Genomic DNA, 20743 nt, shown 5'->3' on the forward strand with positions numbered 1-20743 from the left:
ATTTGGGGAAAAATACGGGATGTCCCGGAAAATGGGACATTTGGCAACTCTAATACAATCTCTGCGCAAGCCTTATTTTATCGTAACTTACTAAATAGCTGTAATTAAATAGAAATAGTTCAATACTAGGGACCTTTAAGTAAAGCATTGTATTTTTATCTACTTTGAGGTACAAAAAAGTAACAGTAAAACAGACCTCAGTTCTTGAAGAATATAAGGACTATCGTGTCGATAGTTATGTCGCTCGACACAGTGGAATATTTAAAATTAGCAAGAGTCGGCGGAATTAAAAATATCATTACCTATGTGTCAAACTTACCTCGGTCTCTTCGGAATCATCATATTTAGGTTCGTCACCAACGCCCCACGCTTCCAAATTACAAATTCGAAAATCTTTGCGTTTGCTCAGTTGCACGTAATCGCGATAGGTAGTGCAAGACTCACTACTTTGTCCTTGACCATAATTGCTGTCAATCCATAGCGCCCAATAGTTAAACTGTCCTCCCATTCCCTGTTGCGTGAAAAAATAATAATGTTTACAAATCCATGACAAATATCTAATGGCGTTTTCTTTTCTGAAACAATCTTACCCTCATGTGGCTCTTTTAGATTTTCAGTTTTGAGTAAGGTCACTTGGCCGGGGAGTATCAATGATGATTACCGGGCTAAGCGATTTTGGTCGTTTCGTAGCAAGTCACGTCCCCTATCCCTATTTCGCTATAACTGACGCCGATTGGGAGCACAAAGCGAGGTCAAGTCTTCCTCCACCTGCCTCTCCCAACTCAGTGGAGGTCTTCATCTATCTCTGATTCCAAACTGCGGTGCCGACTGAAATACTTCGTCCATTCGCATAACATGACCTAGCCAGCAAAGCATTTAGGTTTTTATGCGTTGCACTATTGTCATATCTGCGTAAAGTGCAAAGAGCTTGTGTTGTAATTGTTGCTGTTGTAGCAGTGCTTCGCCCCATTGACAATCGAGTAGGTGCGGCCACTCACAAATTGTCCTCAATATCCTCTAACGGAAGTCCAAGGATACTTGCTGTTTCAACAGGGCGTAAGAGGCGTTGGTTCCACATAGCAATTAAAAAGATGGTTGGTGTCATGTGGGGACACGTCGCAAGCAGGACATGCATTATATATGTCGGGATTGCTTCTGGATAGGTAGGAGTTTAACTTGCCACAGTATCCAGAACGAAGTTGAACTAGAGTGACACGTGTCTCCCTAGGGAGATTGCTTTCCTCTTCTGCGAGTTCAAGGTGGTTATCTTTAAGAACGGGGTTCGCCAAGCAATTCCTGGCATTGGAGGAAGGTGTGTCCATTCCAAGTCTTGCGGTAACGTGCCGTGGTTGACAGTACCAAAAGCTTTTAATAAGTCTAGCGCTACGAGTACTGTTCTGTGGTAGGGTTTTTATTAAATCCGCAATTTATCTGTGTGTTGATAGCATTTAGCGTGGTGGTAGTGCTATGTAGTTTTTGGAAGCCATGCTGATTACACTGGACCACGAATTTCAACTTTTTTTCTTTACCAGAAACGCCGTTATGAAATTCGTATGTAAAATCACCCCCTGATTTCGAAAATTGAGTTCATTTTTGATTCTATGGTACCGTTTTTGAGATATTTGCAATTTACCGTTATTCGAAAAAACCAAAAAGATGGCTCCCTTTAATTACGTATATCTCACGAACGGGTCGAGCAATTGCAAACAGAATCGGAAAGACGATAAAATTTGATATAAATGCATCATACATTGTTTTTTGCTCAACCATATAGTTTTCGAGATATTAGCTCATCATTTCAGATTTTTGTTTTTTTTTTATGAAAAAATATGAAAAAAATTACTTTTTGCGAGGGCAGCATTCCAAAACCACAACTTTTTTTCCAAATATTTTTTATTTACGTAAAGCTCTGTTTAATTAGAAAAAAGATAAGCTATCATGGAAGAAAATCGATGCAAAATTACGTAAGTTATAAGCGATCAAATAAAAATACCCAGGTTGCGCAATTTCAACGTATACCTCAAAACGTATGTATGGTATAAAGAAGAGTGAAATATCTAGCTATGCTCTGTTTCTATTTAGTTAAAAGTTCAATTTATGAATGAAATTACCCATATTTTTAACTTTTTTTTTAAATTTATTTATGTTTGTACTATATTCTAACAATCTTTATCTTAATTTTATTTTACTATGTAGTCGAAATAATTATGTGTTCGACTTTGACGCTTATTCAGTTTAGGATCGGTTTCTCTTATGAGAAACCAGCAGTAATCACCCATCATTGCGACGTCCCAGAATCCTTGATATCGATTTTCAATTAATTTCATTTGCTGATGAAACCTTTCGCCATGTTCGTCACTTTCGTCGCCAAGATTTGCCAGAAAAAAACTCAAATAAGAGTGCAGAAAGTGAATTTTTAACGACATATTTACGCCTGGAAAGAAAATATTAGTTAGGTAAACAAGTTATAGAATTTTGGGAAATTAATTTTAATAAGCCTTTAATATTTACCCATTTTCGCATTATTGATTAAGTCGTTCACTATCTGCTCGTAGTTAGGGCTTTTGTGTCTACCGAGAAAAGAAGCAACGACGTTTTCAAAGGATTCCCACGCTGCTGCCTCAACTGATGAGAGTAGTTCTTTGAATTGATTATTGTTGATCAACTTTTTTATTTGTGGCCCGACAAAAATACCTTCCTTTATCTTGGCTTGAGAAATATCTGGAAAAATTGTTTTCAAATAGTCGAATGCTTCGCCTTCTTTGTCCAACAAAGTTTTTAATGAGACCGAGCTTGATGTGTAAGGGTGGAAGTATGATTTTCTCTTTCTTGACAAGAGGGGTGTATTTGATGTTATTCACACCAACGGTAAACTCGACTCTTTCCGGCCAATCCTTTCTGACGTAGTGGTCCTTACGAGCTCGGCTATCCCACTTGCAGAGGAAGCAGCAGTGCTTGGTGTAGTCACTTTGTAGACCGCATAGCATTGCAACGACTTTGAGATCAGAACATATTTTCCAATCATGCTCTTCATATTTGATAAATTTGAGTAGTTTTTGCATTTCCTCGTAGGTTTCCTTTGTATTTACTGCATGTGCTAGCGGGATAGAAGGCCTTTTGTTACCAATATGCAATAATACAGCCTTTAAACTCAGTTTATTGCTGTCTATGAACAATCGCCACTCTTTTGAAACATATGTTTTACCAAACTCTTTGAATAAACCAGGAATGTCGTTGTAGTAGCATATACTGTCTTTCTTGGTATAGTGTTTGGAAAATGGTTCGTAACGAGTTCTACGATATATCACCTTAACATCGGATGACATAAATTTAAATTGTTGCATACGAGAAGTGTGGATCTCGGCCTTTTCCTTGGATAGTTCCAAATCTCTTATCCAATCACTAAGTTGTGCTTGTGACAGAACATTTCTCTCGTTTCCCATGCGAAATTCAGTACAACTTGATTCCCCGCACTCAGATATTACTGTTGACAATGGAACTGGATCCGCAACTGCCGTTGAATGTAGTACTGGTAATGTCACTGTAGGTACGCTGGCATAGGTTACTCTTCTTGATCTTCCAACGCCAAGTGCTTTTATTTGACAAATATAACACTCTATTGAATGGCAAGTAGGTTCTCTCCATATCATTGGTGTATCAAATTTTATTTGTTGGCCTGATTCCGACTGAATCAATTCTGGTCGATACGATGTACACAAAGTGTTCGGTGTCCATGGTTTTTCAGCATTTTTAGGCTCAATGCCAAAATACTTGGAGTATAAAGTTTTGATATGATCTGAGAACACTCGTCGTCGCCTTATGATAGTATATTGGCCACACATGAAACAGAACATATCTGGATCGTTATTACACTCAAATTCTCGCGTCCTTTTACTCATTTTATTTTTTTTTAATAAATCACGGTTTTGAAATTTGACTTATGAACTGAACTATCTCCGTCGAGCCTTGCAGATGTTATGAAGTTTCAAGGCGCATTAACTCGGAACAAGAATAAAATTGAAAAATCAAATCTTACCAAGACAGAAAGGTTCCTTTTTATACGAAGCCGGGAAAAGAAAATACTACCTGCTTTAGATGTAGGCTTTAAAAATTTTCTGTGTCTTATAATTTTGAAAATCTATCTGCATACTTACCCATAAGTGACGGAAATACATGTTTATAACTACATGCCTACAGCAGCTTTCTAACCCAACCACTCTTCCTTTCGATGCAACCACTCTACCTACTATAAAACAATTCGAGTATTAAAAGTACTATTTGATTTATTTAAAGAAAAAGTATTATCATTGTTATGGTGTTATTCGTTTATCCGGATAATATCCCATTTGCACTTTATACCTTTAATATATGTATGTATACATACATTGAAGTTGCGCAACCTGGGAATTTATATTTATTTTATCGCTTATAACTTACGTAGTTTTGCATCGATTTTCTTCGATGATAGCTTGTCTTTTTTCTAATTAAACAGAGCTTTACGTTAATAAAAAATATTTTGAAAAAAAGTTGTGGTTTTGGAATGCTGCCCTCGCAAAAAGTAATTTTTTTCATATTTTTTCATAAAAAAAAACGAAAATCTGAAATGATGAGCTAATATCTCGATAACTATATGGTTGAGCAAAAAACAATGTATGATGCATTTATAGCAAATTTTATCGTCTTAAAGGGAGCCATCTTTTTGGTTTTTTCGAATAACGGTAAATTGCAAATATCTCAAAAACGGTACCATAGAAACAAAAATGAACTCGATTTTCGAAATCAGGGGGTGGTTTTACATACGAATTTCATAACGGCGTCTCTGGTAAATTTTGGCCGTCGACCAGTGTTATTGGCAAGACGGAAGTTTGCAGTGGAAAGTTGGAAAGCAGAATGGCTTCAAGTGTCTTGGCTACTGGCGATAGGAGAGACATAGGATGATAAGATTCTCGTAAGTTGACTTGTTTCCGGGCTTTAGTAGCGGTACCACCTTGGCCATTTTCTATTTTTGGATGATGACGAAGGTGGACAAAGACAAGTCGAAGGCATGCGCTAGATGTTTAAATACCCTTTTTCCAAGTTTTTTAAGCACCGGCATGGCTATGCGGCCGGGGCTACTGTTAAGATGGTTTAGCATTATCGATGGCATCTTAAACCTCTTTGGCGGTGATGGTAATAGGGGTCGCGCTGTGTTTATGCTTGTATGCGCGTCTGTTGGCCCGCCGTCTAGCTTTGTCAACTGTGGAATGCATTACGTACTGTCACGCATTCGAAATGACTTCGTTTCGTTTATTAACGTTGATTATCGTAACGAAATGATATCGTTTCGTTGGTTAAGCATGCCTGGTTAATCCACAAGCTGTCTGATACGTTGGTTTATGTCCCTTATTTGGGAGTTGATAGGGTAGTACTGTCTTATAAGAGCACATTTTCTCTCTAAAGTTGTGATCTCACCAGGAAAGTGTGGCACGTTCCCCTTGACAGCCATCAGGCAGGATTGGGAGGGCAGCAAAGCGATTGTCAGTATATTTTTAATAGTGTTCCCATTTTCATTTTTTAAAGTTTATGAAAACGCGTTTTTCATTTGTGATGAATTCGACTGATCACTCGACCGAAATAACAATGGGTAGGTGGTCGGATGCCAATGTTACCATCGGCTGCAAGTTGACGCAGTTAACGAGTTCAGCGCTCACGATGGAGATGTCTTGCGAACTACGACAGCTTCCTACCATATGCGTGGGAGCGTCCTTGTTTATCGTGCAGAACGCAGTTTCTTCCATTTGGTCCGCCAGCACCTCACCCCTGCAGGCTGATTCCGCGGAAATCGGCGCGGTTTACGGAACTCGTTTTATTGTGGAGTTGGCAGAGGATAGACTACTTAATATAAGAACCACCAGTTAGCTACGTGTAGCGGGTAACTCGTTTGAATACAAAAAATGCATGCCAAGTGTTTTCTATGAAGCATTTTTTTTTAATTGTCTCCCACTTATTCATGCGGTGTAGTCACCTTGCATGAACTTGTAGTGAATGGCAAAGCTTTTCTTTTTCAGTGGGTAATTTTTTATGAAAAGAACACAGAAACTTACGAGAGAGCTGAGAAGAACCAAAAGGGCGGCATTATTTTCAGGAAAGAAAGCACCAAAAATTTAATAATTATTACATGATTAGTTGAGGTTGTGCACTGAATTTAGTTTTCTTTCTTTTTCTCAATTATTAATAGCTTCTAACTCTAAAAGGATAAGTAAAATGTATGAAATCTCATTTTGAAAACTGCCGAACAATACTATCCAAGGACGAGAAAAGGTGGAAAAAAAGGAAGAGGTTGTTTTGAGAAATAGTATTAAGTCCAGGCGAATTAAATTACAAGGTGGCGGCAGCATGACACAAATATGAGCTCTAAGTATTTCGTTTTTATTTTCTCATGAAGTAAATATAAGAGAAACTATAAAGAGGCACATGTTTACATTTTTTTCACCAGATGACTACAAATAAACACTGTGGCGCATAGTCATAGTGAAACTAAAATAGGTTTTAAATTTATTTGCCGCCTTTTTTCACATGCACTGCAACTAAATTTAAAGCCAATTTTATTTTGAGTATGACTATTATTTATTTATTTTTTTTTTATGACTATGCTACTGTAACTTTTTTCTTTTTTTAAATTATTGTAAATTAGAGGTTCTGAGTTTACTATCAGTGACTGAAAAGCTATTTTCACTCAAATATGCAACTAACTATTACTAAAAATTTTAATAAGCTATGGATGTTATGAGTATTATTTGTCGATAGTTCACATATCTATGTATTTCAGTAATCAGATACCCCCATTTAGAAGCAATTGTAATTTAAAAAACGTAATACGGGCCCAGTTTTTTTAAATTATTGCCTTATTTTATTTAGACTTTTTCGGCGTTTCAGCTCATGGACTTGTGTGTTATTAAAAAAAAACGACATTATAATACTCTGGGAGCGAAAGTAGTGGAGAGTCAACGAGCTCTGTGATGAAACGGGAGAAGAATACAAACGTGTAGTAGCGTGGAGAAGTGTACAAGTCAGTAAGAGAGCTTCCTCGCAGTACAATGCAGTACTAAGAATTGTCCAACGCTTGGGATCAGTGGTCGACCCAACAGACCTCGAGAGTGAGCGCTTGAAATGGGCCCGTGAATTGATAGATGTAGGTCGAAGGCAGTTCAAGAAGAAGTTTCGAAACAAACAGCACGAAATTCCAGAAACACATACAAACACGTAGAAACAAAGCTGGGACAACCACAAGAGGCTGTCAATGTGGAGGAACTGGAAGAGTGCAATGAATTCCTAATAAGGACGCTAATGACTGCCTATAATAGATTCAGATGCAAAGCAAATGCCGACATGGTGGAGCAATGAGCTGAGTCTTCTAAGACAGGTAAAATAAATGTTTAAGCTGCAAACACCGCGGAAAGCGAAGCTGGTCGGGACGAGTACAGAAATCTTTTGACGATATACAAGCGTAAAATATCCAGGGCGAAGATAATCTCATCGAAAAGTTTCTGTGCGTGCATAGAGTGCTCCAGCGAACGGCACGGTTGAAAATAGTCCTAGCTAGGGGAAGCATAGTCCAGAGACTAATAAAGAAAGAGAACGGGGAATGGTTAGGTTAGGTTGAACTAGCTGGTCCATGACGACCTCACAAAGAATGAATGAGTCCGTAGTGTTACCAGAAGTTTGTTTTAAAGACCAAACTGAAAAACCCTAGCAAAAACAAGGACCTATGTTATAAAATAACTCCGTCCTCTTGGCAAATACTAGAAGCTTCCTAGGACTTAAGCCAATTCTAGATCTGACATCTGTATCACTCCTAATAGCTGAAGTCTTAGCCTGGCAAGTGCAGGGCACGAGCACAGAACGTGCTCGATCGTTTCCTCCTCCAGCCCGCACTTCCTACATCTGCTATCGCTGACCAAGCCTAATTTAAAGGCATGTGACGCCAGAAGGCAGTTCCGAGTCAGAATACTTGCTGCTACTACTGCTTTTTCATTCCCATCTATTCTCATATACCCTGGGACCCAATATAGATGTATGCTTTTCGGTACACACTTCCCATCGGGAGATGATTTAGAAGAGACAGCAGACAGCACTCACACTTCAGTCACGGAGCGGGTAGTGCCGGACACCGCATTGCATAGGGTGCTAATAAGCATAGAGAAAGCCTTGGAATTATTACTTATATCTATACGAGTCTTCTTAGGCATTACCGGGGCTTTCAACAGTGATTCTAAATGGGCGATCATGAATAGCCTTAATTACATTAAAGAACATCCAGCCTTAACCAGATGGATAGGCTGCATGTTAAGTTGCATGAAGATTACCTCGCAATGGGGATTCTATGAGGACACGAAATCAAGGGACCGGGGTACGCCTCTGCTGTGGACGTTGGTCCTCAACCAACTGCTCAGGCAATTCGATGAGGGAACCGTAAAACTCACGGCTTACGCAGATGACGTTAAAATTGTCATAAGTGGAAATGCCTTCCAACAATTAGCTCTTTGATGTATCTGGCGCTTCGGTATGGCGGAAAAGACGGATATGGTCTTGTTTACAAAGAGGTACAAGGTCCAAAATTGGACTAAGCCTAAGTTGGGAGGGTGGCCCTACAGGAGAAACCTTGCACAAAATATCTAGGAATCATACTAGACAGTAAGCTGTCATGGAAGCTCAAAGTGGAGGAGAGGGTGAAGAAGGCCTCAACGGCACTTGATGCATGTAAAAGAAAGCTGGGGTGTACGTGAGGTTTATCGCCACCTCTTTCTTATTGGGATTTTACAGCGATTGTAAACCCTATTCTATACTATGGAGTTCTTGTAGTACAGGAGCCCACTGCAAAAAACATGTTGTATGTTGTGTTGAAACGAGAACAATATCACTCATTTATTTGTATTTAGGGCAACCTCAAACCGTGGACTTACCAGGTCATACCTTGGCAGGATCGTAATAATTCGCCGATGTCTATTTTCGGCGAATATATGATGCATTGTGTATTAAAAATAAGATGTTCAAACTATGAAAGCTTGCAACGCCCCGACCCCAAAAGTACCGACTTGGCACCTCCTATCCTGGAAGAAACCCTTGGCACATCGGCTCAAAGAAAGAGTAATTGCACCAAAATATGTTGCATAGTGAATTCAAATTAAGAAAGCTCGCAACGCGCCGACCGCAAAAGTACCGACCTGCCACCTCCTATCCTGGAAGAAACCCTTGGTCAGTCGGTTCAAAGGACACGGCCTATTGATTACTTTTGATTATTTTTGATTTTTTTTTCGATTATTTTTTTTTTGATTTTTTTTTTGTTTTTTTTTTTATTTTTAATTATCTTTGAACGAAAAATTCTCGTTTGTTGCATGCACTGAATAATTTCTACATACAAGTACATTTTAGGATGCAATATTCAATATTCTCCGGTAAGTATATATATACACGTGCATAATTTGCTACACTCATTATATAAAATAATAACGATCCTCTATGATTCATCCTTAAGTCAAGCCAATTTTGGTTTGTATACAAAATTAATATATCCACTATTTTGGATTACGTTATGGCTATGCACTGATTGTTTTGTAATCAAATTTTATCATATTGTTCGCTTAATTTTAGTAATATTGGTTTCATATCATCGCCAGTGTGGAGCAATGCTCTCCAACAAAAGGTGGGCTGAAAAATTTGGTACAAAATGAGCTGTATAGTTATCTGGGTGATTCATGTACTAGCATGGACATTTGGGAAACACGAAGTGCGTTGAAAGAAACTGCAAAACTCTTCAACACGCCTTTAACTTCTTCTCTTGTTGAGCGACTATTTTCCTTTGCAGGAATTGTAAATGCTCCAAGGCATCAGTCTTTGTCGGACGTTTCATTCGAAACCTTAACTTTATTGAAAGCAAATGCAAATTTGTTAATGACTAAACCAACTTTTATATAATGAATATACATAAATACCTCTTATTTTACTTTCTTTTAAGTTTTGATTTCCATCGAAATATCGTTATTTTTGGCAATGTTAATTTAATGAAACAATTTTTAATTGATGCAAATAATTATTAATTAGATACACATTTCATAACATCACTACTTCCTTTTCAAACACCAACTTGTGCAATTTTTATGTTTACAAAAACACATATATATAAAATTAATAAGAAATAACATGAAATTACTAAAGCTTACATTTACTAACTGTACCATTGAGCATGTACATTAGATTGGGACGAAACCTCACTTTTCTGTAATTTCCGTTGTTAGTACTAAAAATATGGCTCGCTATGCAAAACTTAAGATTTTATAGAAAATATCCTAGACGTAATCATTAGGAAATAAAAAGAAGTTTTAATCTAATGTACATGGACATATGTTAATAAATTTATCTGGGATATAACAACCTTTGGTTAGACAACTGATCATGATGATGAATGACAACTTAGAGGATCGCTCCAGTTGGAAGTGAAGCTATCAACCATCAAACTGAGTAGTATTACTCATACATATTGTTTGAGCATATTGTTTTGTCATAAAACAATACGCACTCCCCAGGTATTCATCGGAAACACTTATAGACACGATAATTTGCAGGTGGGTATGTACATACATATGTACCCATATGCCTAGATAAGCGCTCACGATATACCGGTACATCCTCCAGTGTACTTGTATGTACAAAACAATCAGTGCATCATAGCCATAACGTAATCCAAAATAGTGGATGTATGTGACCCGGCCTATGAAAAGGTGGCTTATGAATCAAAAAAGAAATTGCGAGAAACAACTGTTAAAGATAAACAATGCATTTCTTCAGTTTCTTAGTAGTAGTAATTTTTTTTTGAGTCATAAGGCACCTTTTCATAGGCCGGGTCACATGTATTAATTTTGTATACAAAACAAAATTGGCTTGACTTAAGGATGAACTATAGAGGATTGTTATTATTTTATATAAGAGTGTAGCAAATTGTGCACGTGTATATGGGGTATTCCATCCCATTTCGACCAATTTTGAACCCAACCCCTTTAGAATTGGCTGAAAGTTTTTCTTCTTTTTCTAGCTTACGAAAGACGTTTTTCAGAATTTTTTCATCCAACTCAAAAAAAGTTATGACTTAAAAAAAAAACACCGTTTTTGTTTTCAAAATGCTATAACTTTTTCAAAAAAAGACCGTTTGGGATCTTTTTTTTTAATTTGTTTTTAAATGTACTTTTCGGAAAAAATACAAAAAAAATTTTAGTTTTTATTTTTAATTTTTCAGTTTTTCGAGATTTTCGAATTTCGCCATATTTTTTTTTTTCTCATAAAAAACCAATCAATTCTGCAATCATCCCCACTAATCCCGTAGTGGGCCGATTTTTTTTAAATTTTATTTTATTTAATTGAAAAAAAAATTCAAAAATAAAATTTTTTTTTATCAAAAACAAAAAATTTTTTTTTTCAATTTTATTTATATAAGAAAAAAATGTAAGAAAATGATTTTTAAGTATTCTTTTCTTTATATATTATGGTAATCTACGATTAAAATAACCAGGATTAATGAGTGACACAGTAAACGAGTCATTTTAATCGTAGATTACCATAATATATAAAGAAAAGGATCCTTAAAAATCATTTTCTTACATTTTTGTTATATAAAAAAAATTGATAAAAAAAAATTTAATTTTTGAAAATTTTTTTTTCAATTAACTAACAAAAATATAAAAAAAAATCGGCCCACTCCGGGATTAGTGGGGATGATTGCAGAATTGATTGAAGTTTTTTATGAAAAAAAATGGCGAAATTCGAAAAATATCGAAAAACTGAAAAATTAAAAAAAAACTTTAAAAATTTTTTTGTATTTTTTCCGAAAAGCACATTTAAAAACAAATTTAAAAAAAAAGATCCCAAACGGTCAATTTTTGAAAAAGTTATAGCATTTTGAAAACAAAACGGTGTTTTTTTTTAAAAATTCATAACTTTTTTTGAGTTGTAAGAAAAAATTTGAAAAAATTCTGAAAAACGTCTTTCGTAAGCTAGAAAAAGAAGAAAAATTTTCAGCCAATTCTAAAGGGGTCGGGTTCAAAATTGGTCGAAATGGGATGGAATACTCCATATACTTACCGGAGAATATGTTTATATCAACGCTCATATACCATTCGCCCTCTATGTTGCATGTATATGTACATATATTTGGCTCGATAAGTGGTTACGATTTAATATTGCATCCTAAAATGTATTTGTATGTAGAAATTATTCCGTGCATGCAACAAACGAAAATTTTTCTTTCAACGAAGCACAAAAATAATTAAAAATAATCAAAAAAAACCAAAAAAAAAATCAAAAAAAAATCTAAAATAATCGAAAAAATCAAAAATAATCAAAAACGCTTTTTTCATATTTTTAATTTTTATTTTTTTATTTTTTTCAATAATCAATAATTGATTGATTACTAATACTAATTCAAATTTAACAGATCTGTATGAATTACACTGTTTGACAGTGAAAATATTTTCTTGGCCAGATATACCTCAATTCGTTGGTCTAGTCGAGCACATAAAACCTGCGTACTTGGAGTTTCTAATAGACCCTCAAATTTGGAGTTAGGGGTCAAAAAACCCTTTTTTATAAGTTGATTCATATAATATTCTATAAACACAACAACAGTGTACAAACTGTTTATTTGTAAAATGTCATATGACTTGTACATGTTGTTATTGTAGTAGTGCTTCGCTCCATCCAATAGGTGCGACCGGTCAAAAATTTTCATCAATATCCTCTAACGGCAGTCCAAGGAAACTTGCTGTTTCAACAGGGTGGACCACAATGAGAGGGTTGTTAGAGGCGTCGGTTCCACAATACAGTTAAAGAGATGGTTGGTGTCATGTGGGGACACGTTACAAGCAGGGCATATGTTTTGTATGTCGGGGTTGATTCTGGATAGGTAAGAGTTGACCCTGTTACTGTATCTAGATCGAAGTTGAGCTAGAGTGACTCGTGTTTCCCTAAGGAGTGTGTGTTCCTCTTCTGCAAGTTTTCGGTATTGTTCTTTGAGTACAGGATTCACCGGGCAATTCCTGGCATGGATGTCCGACGCCTGTTTGTGGAGTACACTGAGGACCTGCTTATGTTTTTTGGCTTTATACGGCTGTGTTCTCAGGTGCCGTATTTCCTCATAATCCTTACGGAGATGACTCCTTAAGCCCCTGGGCGGTGTTGGCTCATCAATCAGATGTCTGTTGCGATGATCAGGTTTCTGAGTATTCAACAGGAACTGTTTGGTTAGCATTCCATTTCTCTCCCTAATTTGGAATATTCTCGTTTCATTATGTAGATGGTGCTCTGGGGACATAAGAGGACAACCCGTGGCGGTTCTGAGGGCAGTGTTTTGGTAGGCCTGTAGCTTTTTCCAGTGAGAAGTCTTTAGGCTTGGCGACCATTTCGGGGACGCGTAGAATGCAATCGGCTGGCTACTTGCTTTGTAAGTGGTAATGAGCGTTTCTTTATATTTACCCTAAGTACTGACAGCAAGACATTTGAAGATTTTATTGTGACTCTGGATTTTCGGTATAATTGCGGCTGCATGCTCACCAAAATGTAGACCCTGATCACACCCAAGATTTTTAGGTGTAAGACAGTCGGTAGCAGGGGCGTAGCGACGGGGGGAGAGGTTAAACCACACCCCCTTACCTCAGGATCATTTGATTTTTTGGTCGATACAATTCAAATATTTGATGTGTTTATGTCTATGTTAATAAATTTCTTTATAATTCTGCACGTATTTACTTTGTTGGTGATAATATATTTTCAATATGCAAGCATATGTATGCACGAAGTGAACACGTATATATTTTAATCATATTCTGTTTCATAATAATTATGCAATTTATTAAATATACAAATGTACATGTTAACTTTTACTATAATTTCATAAAGAAGTTTCCTTGTAAATTTGCCTAACGACCATCTACATACATATCAGAAAACAGCAAAAATCGAACACAACAACGTTCGATCGATTACATTCGGCAACATGATCATGTTCAATGATCCAACTTGCTTAAAAATGAACATAATCGACATTGATTTAAAATCAACCAACTTATTGCATGCGTGAATATAATCAATTCAGGCGTTTGCTCATTTGCCTCAACAGCGTTTACATTCATCGGAATGAAAAGGCAAATATGAAAACTCCATGCGTCTGAATATTTGCATGATTCTTCTGCCCTTACGTCACGGCGACAAGCTACATATAAAAGAATATGTACCAAACAGTTGAAGCAGTATGCTCTTCTAATGAAATCCCTATTATTTTGCATAGAAAAAGTGCTCAAACAAACGCAGAGGATCACTACCGTATACAAATTTTTATCCCATTTCTAGACTCAGCAATTCAGAATTTGGAATTACGATTCAACATTTTGAAATGTAAAAAAGACATTAGTATTTTTTCCGTGTAGATATTTGATTTTTGAATAAAATTTTTTTCTGTTCGATCAGTTTCTTTCGTTTGAATTTTATATTCGTATACTTTAGATCTCATGCATAGGCTCAAAAAGTATGAATTCTACTTATTCCTGAAGGAGGTACTTGGGTTTTTTTTTTATCAATTTATCTATGATTAATATTACAGGAATGCGATTCTGTGGCTTTTCATAAGTTTCACATGTTGAGAGATCTTTTTCAGCTGTTAGGCTGATTAAAAACTATTTGAGAAATACGATGAGTGAAAATCGATTGAATGGCTGTGCATCACTAAGCATCCATCGTGATCAAATTTTTACCGTTGATGAAGTTTTAGATGAAATGGCAAAGAAAAGCCGATGCATGCGCTTGAGTTTTTAATGTAACCATTTTCATATAATATTCTAAATACACGTACTTTAATGTTAAAGCTAAAGACAATATTTTTTTTTATTTATTTAACTGATACAAAAATTTTTTTGAACCCCCAGGCAATTTTCTAGCAACGCCCCTGGTCGGTAGCGTAGTGCCATGGACGTGGATATTCAAAATACGTACTTTAATTTTAAAGCTAAAGACAACATCGATCTGTAGGCCTGAGCCTGTGGCCATTATTGTTGTGCAGTCATCGGCGTAGGAAACGATATTAACTCCTTCTGGTGGCGAGGGTAGCTTTGATATGTAGAAACTAAAGAAAAGTGGGGATAGGACACCACCCTGTGGCACACCTTGTTTAGTTCTTCTTGGTTTTGATGTTGCGTTCCTAAATTGCACCGATGCCTGCCGACCACCCAGATAAATTGCGGTCCACCTTTTAAGACTTGGGGGAATGGTAGACCCTTCCAGGTCTTGCAGTAACGTGCAATGGTTGACCGTTTCAAAAGCTTATGATAGGTCTAGCGCAATGATGATAGGTTTATGATAGGTTTTCGCATCCGACAGCACTTTATCGCCAAAGGCGATGGAAATTTTGACATTGTGCTTAGGCGGATTCGATAGGGACTTTATGGGGGACCAAAGCTTACCCACACCGGCAGAGAGGATACAACCAGTTAGATTATCCTCCCATTTCGCCCGCTTGTGTTCATCCGTAAGCAATCTGATGCGTTGATCCCTTATTTGGGGGTCGTCGGGATCGAGCTGTCTTATAAGGTCACGTTCTCTCGCTAAATTTGCAGCCTCCGCCGGAAAATGAGGCCGAATTTCGCTCTCGCAATCTTTTCTGTGGAAATTATACGGAGAACAACAGGTCTGCAGAGCAGATCTCGCTGTGAGTTTAGTTTCTTCAATCGCAGCAATGCGGATATTATGCGGCTTCATGAAATCGACTCTCCGTGATCTTCCCAGTTAATCCATTACAGTTAAACTGCAGAATTCTGAAGTGCAGAGGGGGAGACGTCGTCAATCTAGGAGTAAGTGACGGGTGAATACGCCTGAGTTGTGGGAGGCCAGGACGCAATTGCTGTTGTGGGCCTCGGACTGGACTCCCTGGATAAGCATTGGGATACCCGGTGTAGTTGGATTTACGGCCTGGCACCCAAGGCGCAATGAAGCCCGCCGGCGAGTTGCCGTCGCGGAGACCAGAACGGATGACGCAAACATATGTATATATTTTGTGTTGGCAAACGATGCAAAAGGTGGTAGGGACTAAGAGTCTGTTTCCCTGACCTACCCTATTGCCGGAAAAGAGGGGAAAGGTGACGGGAGCGGGGGTTTATGACCGGCTCTACTACGGAGATTGTAGTTATGAGTATTGTGGCTTGCTGAGCAGCAAAGCTGCTGGAAAGTAGGGGGGGGGGGGGGGGGGGGCTGAGGCTAAGACTACGGGATGCCCTTGGGCGTGAACAGTAAGGAGCCACAAAAGATTTATAACAGTTACGAGGACGTCGGGTTTTGGGATCTAGCCCCGAACAACCTGTCCGATGCAACCATCCCTTGCACGTGACACACTGACAAGAGTATGACCGTCCTAAAAAGATTCTGGACTCGATACCTTCCCGGAGCAGGAGAGTATGGCGCAGTCCCGTTGCAAGGGGCTGCTGGGAGGATGATAATTGATGTGAGATGTGAGAGGGACGCAACAAATTAAATGGGGTTACACTGAAATGACAGGGAAAATCCTGAGTCGCTCCGTTACATAGAACCGGCTGCCTTGGGGAGCGATCACTGTTCATAATTAGCATCGATGAAATGTGCAACTTGTTCTATGCACTGAATCAGCCCAATTACTACTTGAGCAATTTTGATGGTTTAAAAATAGAAATTCCAACTTTTTTTCAAGAATTCAAACGTTGACCTTACCCTTGAACAAACCATCAATTCTGATGCAGCAAAGACTTTGACAGGTATAACGCACTTCACAAACTCGATTTCAGCCAGGCAATGATGGGCTTTCAGTCACAGTATGCGAACTAAAGTATTATCTCACGTATTATACAGGCCGGACTTACTAACAGTGATGATACTTCATATGCATTGCAAAAGAGTCGAATCGAAAAAGACCGGTTGTGAAAAAGTCAATAAATCTATTTGCTTCAAATAATAACAAGGGCGTCCTCTTCAATATATCCACAGGTAGAGCAGCCTCGTCTGAAGTTGCAGACTTCCTTCTAATTGTCTAAAATATAGCTGATAGATCCTTCTAGACTATTGGCTATACGTGTGCCAAATTTCATCCAAATCCGTCCAGCCATTCTTGCATGATTGAGTTACAAAGACAAATGTTTGGACATCTAAAATTTCGCATTTATAATATTACTAGCCTTTACCCGCGGCCCAGTCCGCAAGGAGAAAATAAAATATATGGCCTGACCTGCTTATCAAATTATCTGTTTAAAAATTATTTTTGTCTACTGTATTTTATTTTTGTAAGAGAGTAAAAAAAGAAATAAAGAGCTGATAACCTGAAAGTTCCCCCATATGATCGCGAAATTATCCAGAATAAGCCACGACGGTATCAGGGACGGATCCCGAAAACCACCCAGAAATGCTCCCGTAAGGGTCTCCAAAAGGTCCCGGAATAGTTCCAAAAAAGTCGCGAAATGACAACGACACGACCCTAGACTGATCCACAGAACCACACAGAAATGATCCCTGAAGGGTACCCAAATGATCCCGAAATAGTCTCGACAAATTCCCGAAATTACTCTGACAGAAATGCTCCCGTAAGGGTCTCCAAAAGGTTCCGAATAGTCCCAAAAAAGTGAAGAAAACACAACGACACGATCCTAGACTGATCCACAGAACCACACAGAAATGCTCCCTGAAGGGTACCCAAATGATCTCGAAATAGTCTCGAAAAATTCCCGAAATTACTCTGACGAGATCCCGAAAACCATCCAGAAATGATGCCGGAAAAGACCTCAAATGATCCCGAAGTAACACTGACGGGTACCCGGACGGATCCCGAAAATCATACAGAAATGATACCGGAAGAGTCCCAAAAGATCCCGAAATACTCCAGAAAAGGTCCCGAAACAACGCCGACGGGATTCCGGCCGGATCCCGAAAACTATCCATAAATGCCCTAAGGGTCCCCAAATGATTCCGCAAGGATCCCCATATGATCCCGGAAGAGTCCCAAAATAACCCCGACGGGATCCCGAAAACCATACAGTAATTATCCCGGAAGAGTCTCGAAATGACCCCGACGGGATGCCGGACGGATCCCGAAAACAACCCAGAAATGATCCCGGAAGGGTCTCGATATGACCCCGACGGAATTACAAATAAGGTGAAGCTAATTATAAAGGCATGTTAATAAGGCAGCAGGCGCGTTGAAGAATGAATAAAGAGTTACAAACAAATATACATGTAAAGCTAATAAATGTGTGCTAATAAAAACAATTGAAGGAGGGAGGATGGCGGTAGGAGACGGAGAGCACGTCCGATCGTTTTTCCAAAATTGTTTATATCTCGATCTGTATGAGCCAGATACCAAAATTCATTGATTTAAGAGAACATTTATATTGAGTTATCACATTTATAGATTTTGCACTAGATGGGGAGACGGCCCTCGACTTTTTTACCTATTGAGTTTCTAATATTGATGAAGGTCAGTAAACGTAAAGTTATAAGTTGTAAAAATTATTAAAAAGTAATTGTTCGAAGGGTCGTGGGACCACCCCCCCCCCACCCTTTCCATTTTCAAAAAAACAAAAGTGCGCCAGTAGCCTATTGTCTATCTGTGTCCCACATTTCATCAAAATCCGTGTAGCCGTTCTGGCGTGATTCAGTCACAAAGACGAAAAAATGCAATAATTAAATTATAACTGTTCCAAGGGGACCTTCCCACTTTTCAAAAAAATATAGCTAGTAGATCTTTCTAGACTATTGGCTATATGTGTGCCAAATTTCATCCAAATCTGTCCAGCCGTTCTTGGGTGATTGAGTCACAAAGACAAACATCTGGACAAACATCCAAACTTTCCCATTTATAATATACTAGCCTTTACCCGCGGCCCCGTCCGCAAGGAGAAATTTAAATATATGGGCTATTCGCGTTAGCCCTCTTATCAAGTTATCTGTCTAAAATTTTGTTTTCTGTCTAATGCATTTTATTTTTTTAATTGAGTAAAAAAAATAACTAACTGAGCTGATAACCTGATAGGATCACAAATGATCCCGAAATTATCCAGAAAAAGCTACGAAATGACCCCCACGCTATCGCGGACGGATCCCGAAAACTATCCAGAAATGCCCCGGAAGGGTCTCCAAAAGTTCCCGGAATAGTCCCAAAAAAAAACCCGAAACGACAACGACACGATTCTAGATATATCCAGAGAACCACACAGAAACGATCCCTGAAGGTGTTCCAAAATGATCCCGAAAAGGTTCCGAAATGACCCTGAAGGGCTCCCGGGCGGATCTCAAAAACCATCCAGAAAATATCCAGGAAGGGTCCCTAAATTATCCCGACATACTCCAGAAAAAATTCCGAAATGGCTCCGAGGGGATCCACGACGGATCGCGAAAACCATACAGAAATGATTCCGGAAGGATCCCAAAATGATCCCGAAATAGTCCGGCAATGACCCAGATTGGATCCCGCACAGATCCAGAAATGATCCCGGAACGGTCCAAAAACTATCCCGGAAAAGTAACAAAAAACTCCGAAATGGCTCCTACGGCATCCCGGACGGATCCAGAAATGATCTCGGAAGGGTCCCCAAATGATCCCAAAATGGTCCCGAAATGACCCTGATGGATCAGGCAAACCATCAAGAAATTATGCCGGAAGGGTCCCCAAATGATCCCGAAATAATACAGAAAGTCACGAAACGAGTCCCGCAATGATTCCGACGGGATCCCGAACGGATACCGAAAATCATCCAGAAGTGATGCCGGAAAGGTCCTCAAATGATCACCTAATAGTCCCGAAATGACCCTTAAGGGGCCCTGGATGGATCCCGTAAACCATCCAGAAATGATCCCGATATAGTCCCGAAGAAGTCCCGAAATGACCCTGACGGGATCTTGAACGCATCCTCAAATGACCCTGACGGGATACCGAACAGATCCCGAAATCTATCCAGAAATGATTTTGGGTGGGACCCCAAATGATCCCGAAAAAGTCCCGCAATGATTCCGACGGGATTCTGAACGGATACCGAAAACCATCCAGAAGTGATGCCGGAAAGGTCCTTAAATGATCACCTAACACCAAAATAACACTGACGGCATCCCGGACTGATCCCGAAATCCATCCAGAAATGATCTTGGGAAGGTCCCAAAATGATCCCGAAATAGTCTCGGAAAAGTCCAGAAATTACCCTGACGGGTTCCCGGATGAATCCTGAAAGCCAACCTTAAATGATCTCGAAAAAGTCCCGAAATGACCATGACGGGACCCCGAAAGGATCCCGAAAACTATCCTGAAATGATGCCGTAAAGGTCCTCAAATGATCTCCTAATAGTTCCGAAAAGACCCTGACGGGATCCCGAACGGATCCCGACAACTATCCAGAAATGATACTAAAAGGGCCCGCAAATGATCCCGTATTAGTCGAGAAAAAGTCCCGAAATGACCCCGACGGGATCCCGGACGAATCCCAAAAACCATCCAGAAATGATGCCGGTAGGTATCCCAAATGATCCGAAATAATCCCGAAATGACCTCGTCGGCATCCCGGACGGATCCCGAAAATTATCCAGAAATGATGCCGGAAAGGTCCCCAAATGATCCCCTAATAGTCCAGAAATTACCCTGATGGGATCCCGAAACCATCCAGAAATGATGTCGAAAGGGTTCCCAAATGATCCCGTATTTGTCGCGAAAAAGTCCCGAAAT

At 38.8% G+C, this 20743-nt stretch overlaps 1 protein-coding gene and 1 long non-coding RNA gene across 4 annotated transcripts in view; one reads left to right on the forward strand and one right to left on the reverse strand.

Annotated features, from left to right (window-relative positions):
* The window catches only part of LOC137240312 (uncharacterized), a 372934-nt gene that overhangs the window by 290292 nt on the left and 61899 nt on the right, over positions 1–20743 (forward strand). The gene's annotated exons all lie outside the window — the stretch shown is intronic.
* The window catches only part of LOC137240311 (MTOR-associated protein MEAK7), a 401092-nt gene that overhangs the window by 110599 nt on the left and 269750 nt on the right, over positions 1–20743 (reverse strand). For all 3 annotated transcript variants that reach the window (XM_067766373.1, XM_067766374.1, XM_067766372.1), the window contains one exon: positions 320–511. In XM_067766373.1, coding sequence (XP_067622474.1) covers positions 320–511 — 192 coding nt within the window. The remainder of the gene's footprint in view (positions 1–319; positions 512–20743) is intronic.

This window comes from Eurosta solidaginis, chromosome 2 (genome assembly GCF_040869045.1).
Source record: "Eurosta solidaginis isolate ZX-2024a chromosome 2, ASM4086904v1, whole genome shotgun sequence".
In the NCBI taxonomy this organism is placed as follows: Eukaryota; Metazoa; Arthropoda; class Insecta; order Diptera; family Tephritidae; genus Eurosta; species Eurosta solidaginis.